The sequence below is a fragment of the Heterocephalus glaber genome, unplaced genomic scaffold (genome assembly GCF_053883595.1).
Source record: "Heterocephalus glaber isolate CG9 unplaced genomic scaffold, H.glaber_assembly_v1.0 deba00001532, whole genome shotgun sequence".
Classification (NCBI taxonomy): Eukaryota; Metazoa; Chordata; class Mammalia; order Rodentia; family Bathyergidae; genus Heterocephalus; species Heterocephalus glaber.
The window spans coordinates 14,399,977-14,412,398 of record NW_028258330.1 but is presented as its reverse complement, the minus strand read 5'-3'; the positions used below and the strand labels follow the sequence as shown (position 1 = coordinate 14,412,398).

At 37.8% G+C, this 12,422-nt stretch overlaps 1 protein-coding gene across 7 annotated transcripts in view; it reads left to right on the top strand.

Moving 5' to 3' along the window:
* Nucleotides 1–12,422, top strand: part of Plcb1 (phospholipase C beta 1) — a 794,669-nt gene that overhangs the window by 652,401 nt on the left and 129,846 nt on the right. For all 7 annotated transcript variants that reach the window (XM_004840810.3, XM_004840812.4, XM_004840809.3 and 4 more), the window contains one exon: nt 9,772–9,904. In XM_004840810.3, the coding sequence (XP_004840867.1) occupies nt 9,772–9,904 (133 nt within the window). The remainder of the gene's footprint in view (nt 1–9,771; nt 9,905–12,422) is intronic.

Below are 12,422 nucleotides of genomic sequence, written 5' to 3'. Positions count from 1 at the left end.
CATGCAGTGAGGGAATTGGTCCAAGCGACCCCGGCCTGCATGGCATCTTCAGGAGGAGGTGTCACCTGCTCTAGGCCAATGCTGCGAGAGTCCTGCTGTGATTTCTGCAGGCCCAGGTTGCCCTGCTTCCCCCGGGTTAACTACAGAGGGCCCCCACTGCAGGCCTGGCTGGCAGAGGCTGATCCAAACCACTGTGCTGGAGATGCCTAACAGGTTACTCCTTGGAGGGGAAGCCCCAGGCCCAGCGAGGAAGGCACAGAGGAATCCCCACTCAGGGCCTGGCTCCTGGCTGGGCAACTTCGTGGCTGCATTCGGTATGGGCTGTGTCAGGGCTTCACACGAGGTACATTTCAGCTGATCTTCCCCTGCTTGCTTGGCTTCCTGACGAAGGTCTCCTTCTGAGAGCATTTGCTCAATAAATTGCATGCTGAAGCCTTTGTCCAGTTCTACAGCACTGAAAGCAATGCTAAAGAGCCAGCTGTTTGGTCATTAAATACAAGAATGAATGCTCTTTCTGAATGTTTTTTTGCTTGAGAACCAGAACTTTGACAATGTTATATCTTCAATTCTGTTTCTTTAGAGATAATAGTGCTGCTTTTAATTCCCCACAGCCTTTAAAAAGATTTACACTAGAGAATTCTTTGATTTTCTTGCTTTGCTCCCTCAAAGTGAAATTGGATCCTTTCCCTGGGAATCCACCAGAAACTCTAAAACTTTTTTCCTTCTTTCCTTAATAGGCTGAAATGTAATTTATATAATAAAATATAATTCAAGGTAAAAATAATTTGCATAGTTATAATAAATCACTGTTCATAGAATTTTCTGATTATAAAATAGAATTATCTTTAATCCATGGAATATATTTTATTTTCTAAGAAACAGAAGTTAAAATAATCTTCAAGTAAAATTATGTGCATTCTCACTATTTAGAAATAATGTTTCTTCTATTATCATCTTCTACATATTTGTTAGCTGTTGTCTCCAAAAAGTAATCATTCATATCAGGAGAACCTTTGTGGACACCTCCGTATTTCAGCAATTGAAAATCTCATCATGGAGCATTTAGCTGATAGCCTCACACCATTTCTCTAGTGTTGAGAAAAATGTCACTGTAAGGAATGGGAGTTGGAGGGCCTTTCTTTTTTTTTTTTGGTACCGGGGATCGAACTCTGGTCCTTGCGCTTGCATAGCAGGCGGCGAAACCACTGAACTAAATCCCCGGCCCGGCCTTTCAGATTGTAGGAATATTTTCACACACTAGTTCCTTTTGAAAACTTTATTTTTATGCTAGGCATCACTTATCTAAAAGCTATTTGGGGACAATAGAACACTATAGGGATATAAAAATACAGAAGTAGAGTTTTAGGTCAGTGTTATTTTTGTTCTCCTTTAAGTTAATCAGAAGATATTTTCAAAAAAATGTGTAATGGTGCTTAAACTTAGAGAATATGTGGATATTTTCAGTTTTAGAAATAATTTTATAGGCATTATATCACACAGACTCCATATTAGTCTCATAGAGGAAATATGATTTATTTCCCCCTTGAAATGTCTAAACACTTAACTGGCCTCATTTTTAAAACTCCAAGAAAAAAATCATTTTCCCTCAACATGTAATGCTGGGAAAGAAAAGTCATTTCACGCCTTTGAACACTAATGTGCCTTTTATTTTGTCTCACAATAATGATTCTTTGTTTGTATGAGGCCATTGAAAATAAGTAGCTGTGGTTTTTCTCAGAAGAAAATTTTATCTAGGACATGGCAGACACTGGGGACACTATTTTAGCCGTTGAAGACATTTTTCAGTGTGATCCTTTTAATGTGCTGTTTCTAAAGGTCATTTCTATTTCAATGCTAAAGACTTCACTGGACTCCGAAATCTTACCAGATTTTTAATAATCTAATAAATTATCTTCATAGGGTAGTTTTCTAACAAAATAGGTGGGAAAGTCAAATTCTTCCCCCCTGGGTTTGAAAAATAGGCATTTACCTCAGATCACATGAAAAGACATTATATACAGCTTAATATTTACATTATATATATTCAGATTTTTCTATCTATGTTATACATAAAATCTGAGTAATAGTTGCCAGTTAAAGGAATAATGAAGATTTAAGTTGCTGGATTTGTATGATCATTTTTTTTTTGGTACTGGGAATTGAACTTGGGACCTTCCCCTTACAAGGCAGGTGGTGGAAACGCTGAACTAAATCCCTGGCCCAGTATGATCATTTTTAAAAATGATAATTTAGGGTGGAAAGTGAATAAAGTTATACAATAAAAACCTTATCTGAGTAATCATAAAGTCTTACAACCTTGTGGTTATTCCTCTAAATAAAAGTCATGCCAAAAAATTTAAAAACATAGTAAACAAAGGCAGCAACAATGACCTTCAGTAACCTCTATGTACTGTTAATATTTTTAGCCCATGTCCTTCTAGCATATTTCCTATGTATAATTTTTTACAAATTTTTAAAACGTTTTATACCCCAAACATTTTAATGCAATTACAGAGATTCCTAACATGAAGTATCAGTTACAGTTTTTATTTTCCATTTTTAAATACATCTATAAAGGGGAAATATAAATAGTATATTGATAAAAATATTACATAATAACATTAATGTGTCAAAATGCAGTAGAGAGGGGAGAAAAAAATAAATCCAGCAAACACTCACTGAGTGCTTACCATGTACCTGGCAGGACACTGAACCCTGTTATGCATTAACTCGCGCAAGTCTTAAACCACCCATATGGCCTAATTACTACTGTTTTTCTTCAGTGACAGATGAGGAAACTTGGACACAGAGAGGTCAAATTCCTTGTCCAGTGCTACAGAATTAGTAAGAAAGAGTTAGGGTTGAAACCCAGAAACTCTCTCTCTGCAACTCATCGTCTACACCAGCGGTTCTGGAAATTTTGTGTGCAGATCAGGGGATCACGGTAAAATGCTGGCCCTGATTTGGCGGGTCTGAGACTCAGCGTCTCTCTCTACTAAGCCCCCATGACAGGATCCTGCTGACCGGTGGGGCACACTTTGATAGAAATAGTCTACACCACACCACACCACATCACAATACCTCTGTTGGACAAAACTGATTTTCTGGTAGGTAAACTGATTTTTCTGATTTTCTCTAGCAAGGACAGGTCCTTCATCTTTCTGTCCTCTGCAGCAGTTACCTGAGTGAGCACAGGCTATAAGGTCTTTGTCTCCAGCAGGAATATCTTTTATACTAAATTTTTAGTTCAATAAAATGTCTAGAATTTCCCCCTTAAATCACTGGATATCATTAGAATTTGTTCTTCAGTAAGTTAGGTTTACATACGTGGATTCTATTTGATTAGTTTGTCTGTTTCCTGGACGAAATACACATCCCCAACTCAAAACTTTCTAGCCCAAAAGCTGTTTTCATGGGCCAAGTGTTCATTTCCATATTTGGGAAAGTTGGACCTTATGGCAGAGTGCTTGTTGCTCCAAATTTCACGGTGGCCCTTACGACCAAATTCCGAGTATCATCTGTGATAATCATGCAAGAGAAGCCATGTGCTGTGTTCATGGTATTTAACATTGATGTTGAAGAGGGAAGTCATTTGCTAATACTAAAATTTCATTTATTCAAAGAGAGCTACTCTTCACATTGTAGGACTCATGTGTTCTTATGAACTGAAATGTATCTAAAATAGTTTCAAATATTTCCTAATTCAGCATATGGAACCATGGCCATCTTCAATGGGGTTTTATTATTTGAATAATAATGTGAATTTCACCAATAAAATAACCCAACAGCAAAATATGCCAAGGTGGTATACCCCTTGGTATACCCCTTGGTGTTTGAGTGAATAAGTCCTAGGATGTTATTTAATTTTTTGAGGACTAACACTTGATATCTCATCCACAATTTAAGAACTAGGCACTAAATTTAAGATGAGGTTTACTGCTTATTTTGGATTCTCAATAAATGAAACTTTCCCTCCTCCTCCTAAATAATAAATTAGTAAAATATGGAATTATAGAAACAACAGTTTATGAAAATCCTTGAAATTCAAAGTACAGACATTTCTCATTGAACAACCAAGTTATGGTCCTGTGACTTAGTCACTAACTGAATTGGTTGCCAAATGAGGAATTATACATACTATTCAATAAAGTAGGAAGACAAAGTTTGCCTTTTAGGAGATGACAGCCCCCCTTTCATTGCTGTATTCTACAGCTTTAGCATTTACAAGGCACCTTTATTGACTACCCAGATAAAAGTGGGCCCTACTAAAACATACAAAGCTATTCTTATTTTTATAAGAACAACTGTTTGCTCATAGTGTTAGAAAGTGTCGCTAATAAACAATGGCTGCAAGTAATTATTAATAATTTTAATAATAAAATTAATCATCAAGGTTAATAAATTGAAGAATAAGATCTTTTAAAATATATAGAGAAAATATATTCTCTTGAATTTAAATGAGTCAGTAGTTTTATTCAACTGCTTGTACAAATCTTCACCATGATGATTTTTTAAAATTTCAGTGGGTTATAATGAGGGCCTTTACTCCCATCTGTGTAAAATAGCGATAAATCCAGAAACCTGACTCTTGTTATCCATGCCATGCCTGATAAGATAAAACCATGACTCTAGATCCATGATGACACTTTTTACTCTGCTCTGGGGTGGAATTTCTCACACTTTAATTGCATTCCTGTCACCCAGGGTCTCCTTGCAGCCCAGACTCAGACTGAGAAGGTCACAGGTCACAGAATGCTGCATTTCCAACAAGCTTACAGCTGCTGCCAATGCTATTTGCCCATAGACCCTACTGTGAGTAGCAAGGCTCTCGAACTTTAGCATGTTCAGAATTGGATGCCTTCTTAAAGCACAGATTGAAGAATTCCATTCCCAGAGTTTCTCATTCAGTCGGTCTGGGGTGGACCTAATAGCTTGCTTCACTAACAATTGGCAATGATGCTGATACAGATTAGGGACTGCACAGTAGGAATCACTGCTTTGGAGCCCTACATACAACTGGGCGATGAAACGCATTAATTCTATCTACTCTAAAATGTCAACTTAGTCACAGAAAGCTGCAAAGGGCTCCAGGTGAAACTTTTCCCTGGCATCGTCCAGAATTTGTCCTGTGAGTGATTTACCACGGTGTTTTCAAAATGATTCAGCTCAATTAATGTCAAGGACACATTGCCACAGGGCGAATTTCAAGTGTATTTGATTTACTTTCTTTTTAGAAAAGGAATCTGTGATGTTTCTCCTAGCTGATTTAGGAAGCTCATTTCTTCTGATTTCTGTGGAAACTGTAACACAACATTTCACATAAAGTCGCTAGGGACTTTACTGTACAGTTTGCCCTATTTATGTGGGTTACACAGATTCACAGATTTGACCAACTGTGGCTTGAAAAAAAATTTAATTGCATCTGTACTGAACATCTAGAGACTTTTTTCTTACCATCCTTCCCTAAACAATACAGCTTAAGAACTATTTGCATAGCACTTACATTGTGTTAGGTACCATAAGTAATGAAGACATGATTTGAAATGTGCAGGAGGATGCACATAGATGATATGCAAATACTACACCCTTTTTATATAAGGGACTTAGACACCTAGAGATTTCAGGGGTTCCTGGAATTAATTCCACTTGGATACCAAGGGGCAGCTGTATACAATACATATATAAAATAGTACAGCTGTATCCCTTTACCCTTTAATAGCTTTCTAACTAACCTACTTCTATTAAGAATCAAATGCAAATGCCGGGGATTTAGCTCAGTGGTTCCGCCACTTGGCTCGCAGGTGCAAGGTCCCGAGTTTGATCCCTGGTACCAAAAAAAAAAAAAAAAAGAATCAAATGCAGTTGTTTCTCTAACTATAGACAAATGAAAGTGCAGCATCATCCATTGATTTATTCATATGTTTAAAAATATTTTTCTTATTTTAGCAAAATATTTAGGGGGTTCTCATCTTTCAGGATATTATCATTACTTTTAATGGTATTAATATGTATTGATTGTGGATCTGCAGGAAACTAAATATAGATTTATTCTTTCTTCCACTCACTCATACAATAATTTTTTAATCCAAGTATGTGTCAGTCACTGTGGAGGTGCTATATATATAATATATATTATACATCTCCTAATATATCATATATATTATATCTGAAAAAACAGATGCATTTTAAGACTTTAAAATCTGGAGGAAGAAATTGATATTAATAAAAATTCACACATGTACAAATAAATGCACATTTGTCATTAATGTTTTCACAAAGAAATATCACGTGAATGTTGATTTCTTTATATGATTTCACAGCCCTGCTGTATTGAAAATCAGTTAGACCCATGTTCCAGTTACTCCTGGAAGAATTTTCTGGGTATTAATTGAAAAAAAATTCCACCAAAATAATTTTACATATTAGGTGTTTATTAAGTTTAAAAAACTGAGGTCAAAAGATGAATTTATCCAGCTACTTACAGCTGTCTTTTGCTTGTAATTCACCCTGCTAGACTCTTTTAAAAAAACACACTCAAATATACATGAAAACAGAAAGAATTATACAATGAACATTCATATTTTATCACCTAGATACCTCAATTAAAGTTTTGATGTATACACTTTATTACATATAAATATCTCTATTCCCTTACTAATCCCTCTTATTTTTGATGCACTTCAAGTTAGGTTACAAAAATCAATATACTTCACTCTTAAACTCTTAAGAATGCATACACCAGGACATGGTTTCCAGGAGTGATTCTGAATGCCTTAGAAATGTGAGGGAGACCTATTACCTAATTTCATTCATATAATAGAAGTTTAAAGTCCAAATAGTACACCTGTTTGGGAAAGCTCTTTTACTTTTAGCTCTTTGTACTTTTACTGCTTTGCACAATTATAATCTCAAGTTCTGTTCATTTTCAAACTGGGAAAGGTTTAAATTCTTTTTTTTTTTTTTGGTACTAGGGATTGAACTCAGAACCTTGTGCTTGTGAGGCAGGCACGGTGCACTGAGCTAAATCCCTGGCCCGGTTTAAATTCTTCTTATAAAATCTTTTTTAAAATTTTAAATAATTAATTTTTAATAATCATGTAAAAATTTAAAACAGCATGTTACACAAATTCTTCTTATACAAAAGAAATTAAACCTATAATGATGATATTTGTTTTAGGCCAAATATTAATTTTAACATTTGATCTTTTCCTATCCAGCCTAGATGTGTATTCAGGTTACCTCTTTCTTTGCAGATACCATATCTCTCAATAATAATTACTGTCTAGAACCTGAAATATATATATTTTTTAAATATTATTATTATTATTGTTATTTTTTGCTTAAATTCTTTTATTGGTACATTTTAGGTATACAATATGTTTACATTTATGATTGGGTATTTATACCTGTACATGATGTATTTTGGTTCTTATTTTTCCCGTATTCCCTGACCTCCTTTCACCACCTCCATCCCTCCCTATTTACAAAGACTTTGTTTCAATTTTTTCCTTTTCTCATCATTTTTCCTTTCCTTTTCCCTTCATCTCCCACTTCCCCTAACCCTTTCGACCTTTTCTTCCTATTTCAAATTATCAATTATTCGTTTTAATCATTTTAATCCTTATTTGCACTTTCAGAATTTGTAAAAGAATTTGCCATGTTTCGAAGAAAAAATATATTGCAATGATTTCATTGGCCACTAGAGGGCAGGACTTACTTCCTTAGGGTTCATTGTGCACTTTTATTCTCTACTCAAGAAAGTAAAATCTAGTTAGTGCAACTGAAGTCCTATCTTCTGACTCTTCTTTCATTGAAAAGAAGTTGTTAAGACTGTTTCAATTAAATTGATAAAACACATTCCTGTTCTTTTATTTCTATCATAATTTCCAGTACATGACCTCAAAATGATTTTGTGGCTATTTTATTCAAACTCATAAAAACGAGTATTTGAGGAAAACCTATAGAAAAATAAAGTCACAAGTATTGACTTCTGAGTCTTTTCCGTGGGAGACGAAATTTGACTTTGCATTTTACCTCGCATGTCCATATGGTGGGGATGGTGTACCATGGTGAGCCCTATTGGCTGCCCAGTGAAGTGGTTTAGAGCGCGGTCTCCACTCCGTGATGTTCAGTCACTGCTACTAGGTTTCACCTCCTCCACCTAGATAGCACCAGCATGCCTGAAAGATAAGCAGGAATGCATTGTTGACTTAAAGTAAGTTCTGCCATCACTTTAAGCAGTTTGGGATTATTTTTTTGAAGTTGCTTTTGGGGGGTGGGTGGATTAAAAGCCACCAGTGATGATTGGTGTCATTCTTTTCACTGCAATCTTAACTTTAAAAAAAAATGATTTCACATGACAGCCCACTATCAGCAATTACATGGCAAAGTGTCACAATGTTGGTTTCCAGGCATGCCTTCTAGAAAAGTGTATTTCCTAATGTACAGTGGACCCTTGGCTTAAGAACTCTATTGGTTCCCAAGGGTTGGTTGTAACTCAAGTTGGTTGTAGGCCAGTACAGCTGAGATCTGGATGTTTACCTGGATAACAAGAGGCAGATGAATCTTCCATTAACTTAATTTAAGCCAAGTTGTTCATATATCAGGCCAGTCATAACTTGAGGGTCCACTGTTTCATATAAATGGACCACAAAGTGGAATACTGGGAAAAACCAAATGTCAGCAAAGCCTGCCATGGACTTGGAAGACAATTTTAATAAAGAGTTGCCAACCATTTAGAGTATTGAAAAAGCATCCTTGACACATTATGTGAATACTGAGGCAATAATTTTATAAGGATCAGCATTAATTCAATTTATTTAATAAATGTTTTCTCTGAATGGTGGAATAACTGCTGAAGTGAGTGTAGAGTGGATAGGCTTTGATGAATGTCTTGTCATTCACTGGTAATGCTGCATAAGCTTCATTGTTTTATATATTTGATTTATTTAGTACACACATATTTACTCTGTGCCAGAAAGCATTCTAAGCACTTTATAATGTTGACTTATTTGATGTGCTAAGCAGCCTTACAAGATAGTAATACTGTGATCCCCAGTGCACGAAAACCTTCATCTGCACAGACTAGGAAACAGGCACCAAGAGTTAAGTGTCTTGCCCAACATCACACTTAGTAAGGGGCAGGGCCAGCATCCAGACCCAGGCAAATCTAGCACCAAACTCTATCCTCCTATCCATCCCATCAGCTAGCGATTGCTGCAAAACAAACAACCCCTAAATTTTGTTGCTTATGACATGGATTATTTATTATTTGTCCTGAGTCATCTGTGGAGAGGGCAGCTCTGCTGATCTGGACCAGGCTCAGCCCACCTTAGCTGGATAATTTATGTCTGAGTACACTGCAGGGACTGGTCTAGGACATTCAGCTTCCTTCTGCAGGGCTTCTCATACCTGTTGCTACAGCAGGGCTCTGAGAAAAAGTAAAAAACTCGCATGTGTTTTTAGGTCCTCTACATGTATCCAGTTTGCTACTCATTCATTTGACAAAAGCAAATCACATGGTCACCTCCTGAGGCAGTTCAGGAAGCATGCACAAGGTGGAGTCAAAATAAGGGGGTTTAATATAATGCACTTACCATGGTCAGGATTCAACAATACACTGGGTTTATCTTGCATTCCAGACAGTTGCAAAATGATATTGCAGACTCCAGTGCATTGTGAAAATCCCATGACATGTAGCCTTGTTGGTTTAGGAAGGCAGTAAAAGAACAGTAAGAAATGTGTAAAGTAAAAGGATATTTGCAATTTCAGGCTGATCCTGGGGAAACACCATCAGAGGCTCCTAGTGAAGCCAGGACAACTCCAGCAGAAAACGGGGTGAATCACACTACATCCCTGGCACCCAAGCAGCCCTCCCAGGCTTTGCACAGTCAACCAGCTCCAGGTAACAACTGAAAGATCCCTGCAGGTGACTACAAGCCTTGGGCATCAGTGCCCCCTCAAAAGAGGCAGGGGGACTCTGATGGAAAGCAATGTGGGCTGTGTGATGAATGAATGAATGAATGAATGAATGATGAGAGGACTCACATGTGTTCATTTGGCTCTGCTGGTAACCAAGAACTAAAAAGGTTTCCTGTGTCTTTACTGAATGGTGGGTTATGATCCATCTGCTAGCAAGGTGTTGTGACGAGTTCTTCAAGCAACTTGCAAGGGTGATCAAAACGTATGGTGAATGTTTAAATTTTTAAAAATCTATTACAGTAAAAGACACATTGCCATTAATCTCCCCCACTCACATTGGGCACACTTATCCCATCCTTCTTGTCACTGTCTGAAGCAGTTCTGGAAGACTTCTTTTACGAATGTCTTTATGAAGAATGACAAAAAGTACAGTGAATGCTGCTGCCCAGTTCCATTCCACCAAAAGGCAGGCTCATAAACACATTATGCTACATCCTTATCCACCCTATTCGATGGGTCTGGCACTGTGTGATTTCTGGCTCTTCTCTGAAGTCAAAATGACCAGGAAAGGTAAATGTTTTAAATAATTCAGGACTTGCAGGCAGTGAAGACAGTGAAGCTAAAGATGTTCATGAAACTCCCAGAACTGCTTGAGAAAGTGGCAAGAAAGATGGGATAAGTGTGTTGCAAGTAAAGGTGAGTATTTTGATTGAGATTAATAGCAATGTGCCGTATACCATAATACGCTTTTTAAAAAATTTAAACATTCACTGTATCTTTGATCATACCTTGTATAAACAACAGTGCTTTAGCAGCACATTCCCAGTCCTATTTCACTACATCTCTGCCAAGAACACCTCTCCCTCTTGCTTCAGCTCACTCTCCAGCAACCTGGAGTGTCTGCCGCGTGCCGGGCTCTCTGCTAAGCCCTCATCTCTGATTAGTGCATTGCAGATCCAGTTGTTCCCACAGTGAAGAGAATGAACTGCAGTTCTGAGCTGATAAAGTACTTGCTGAAGCCCACACCGGCAGTGCAGAGTGAAGTCGAGGCAGACGTAGCTCCCTATAGCACCGAAACTCTTGCCTTTCTCTTCTTTGGTCGAACCAAAGCCACATTCATGTCTCATTTCTCAGAACAATTCTTGGATTTCCGCACATCTCGGTTTGACATTTAATCTTGCACTGGTTTACGTAATGATCTCTCCTGTGCGTGCCCTAGTTCTGTCAGTAGACAGTGTCCTTCCAGGGCTCAACTCCTGTTGGCTGTGTCCTCTGTACTTCACACAGCACTGAGGAATAGCATGTATTTGATAACTTTCTGTGGAATTTGGTAATGGCATAAATAAAAGGGAGAATTATCTTCCACAAAGGCGTGACCTTGTGTTCCCTTTCTTCCTTGCCATCCTAGGGCATCATAATGACAAGATGCAGGTCTTTTACGTGCAGTGGGAGAAAAATGACACTTTTAAGAAGAACAATTCCTATTGAATTTGTATCAAACACGCATGAACTGAGACTATGCTTTTAGGAAGGTTGCTGTAATCTGTCATAGTAAGAACGTGATTAATCATAAGATAAGAAGTCATATTTTCAAGTACAGATTCTTATATACTGTGTACAAACATTTTGAGTTCTTCTGAAATATTAACAACTTATTTAAATACATGAACAAACAGTGCTGTTCCTCTGGGAGTAATGGAGAGTTGCACATTCTAGCATATGATTTTTTGAGTGTTATATTTTACCACCTATTTTTTTGTTTTTTGAGGGCTTTTTTGGTACTGGAGATCGAACTTGGGACCTTGCACTTTCGAAGCAGGCGGCGGAACCACGGAGCTAAATCCCTGGCCCTTGAATGTTATATTTTAGAATACTTTGACTTACAGAAGGCACTTTTAAAATGGCCCAGAATACATTTCTCCTTGTCCTGCAATGTGAGCATCAGGTGCGATCACGATGCAGTCACCAGATCAGGAATTTAACACAGGCACAGGGCTGCAGACCTTGGTGGAACTTCACCTGCTTCCCAGGATTCCCACTCGGGATCCCTCACTGCATGTGTTTGTCTTGCATCCCAGGGCTCCTTTAGCCTGAGACAGTGGCTCACGCTTTCCTGTTTTTCATAACCTTGATACGTTTGAGGAATTCTGGTTGGTTATTTTCCAGAATGTCCTTCAATTCAAGTTTCCCGTTGTTTCCTCATTATTAGACCAAGGTTCTAAATGTTTGCAAGAACACTGCAGGATGGATGCTGGGCTTTTCCCAGGGCAAACTGCCAGGGGTGCATGACATTTATGTGATGGTGATCAGCGATGTCTGACTTCTCAGAGAAGATACTTTCCCCATGGAAATGTATAACTTTCCCCTCAGATGTCTTGCAGGAGATGCTTTGAGCTCACATAACTATTTTGTTCTTCCTTACACTTTTGCTCACGGATTTGGCAGCCAGCAATGGACCTTGCCTGCAGGTCAGGCGGATGATTCCTGCCTGGTGGTAACTT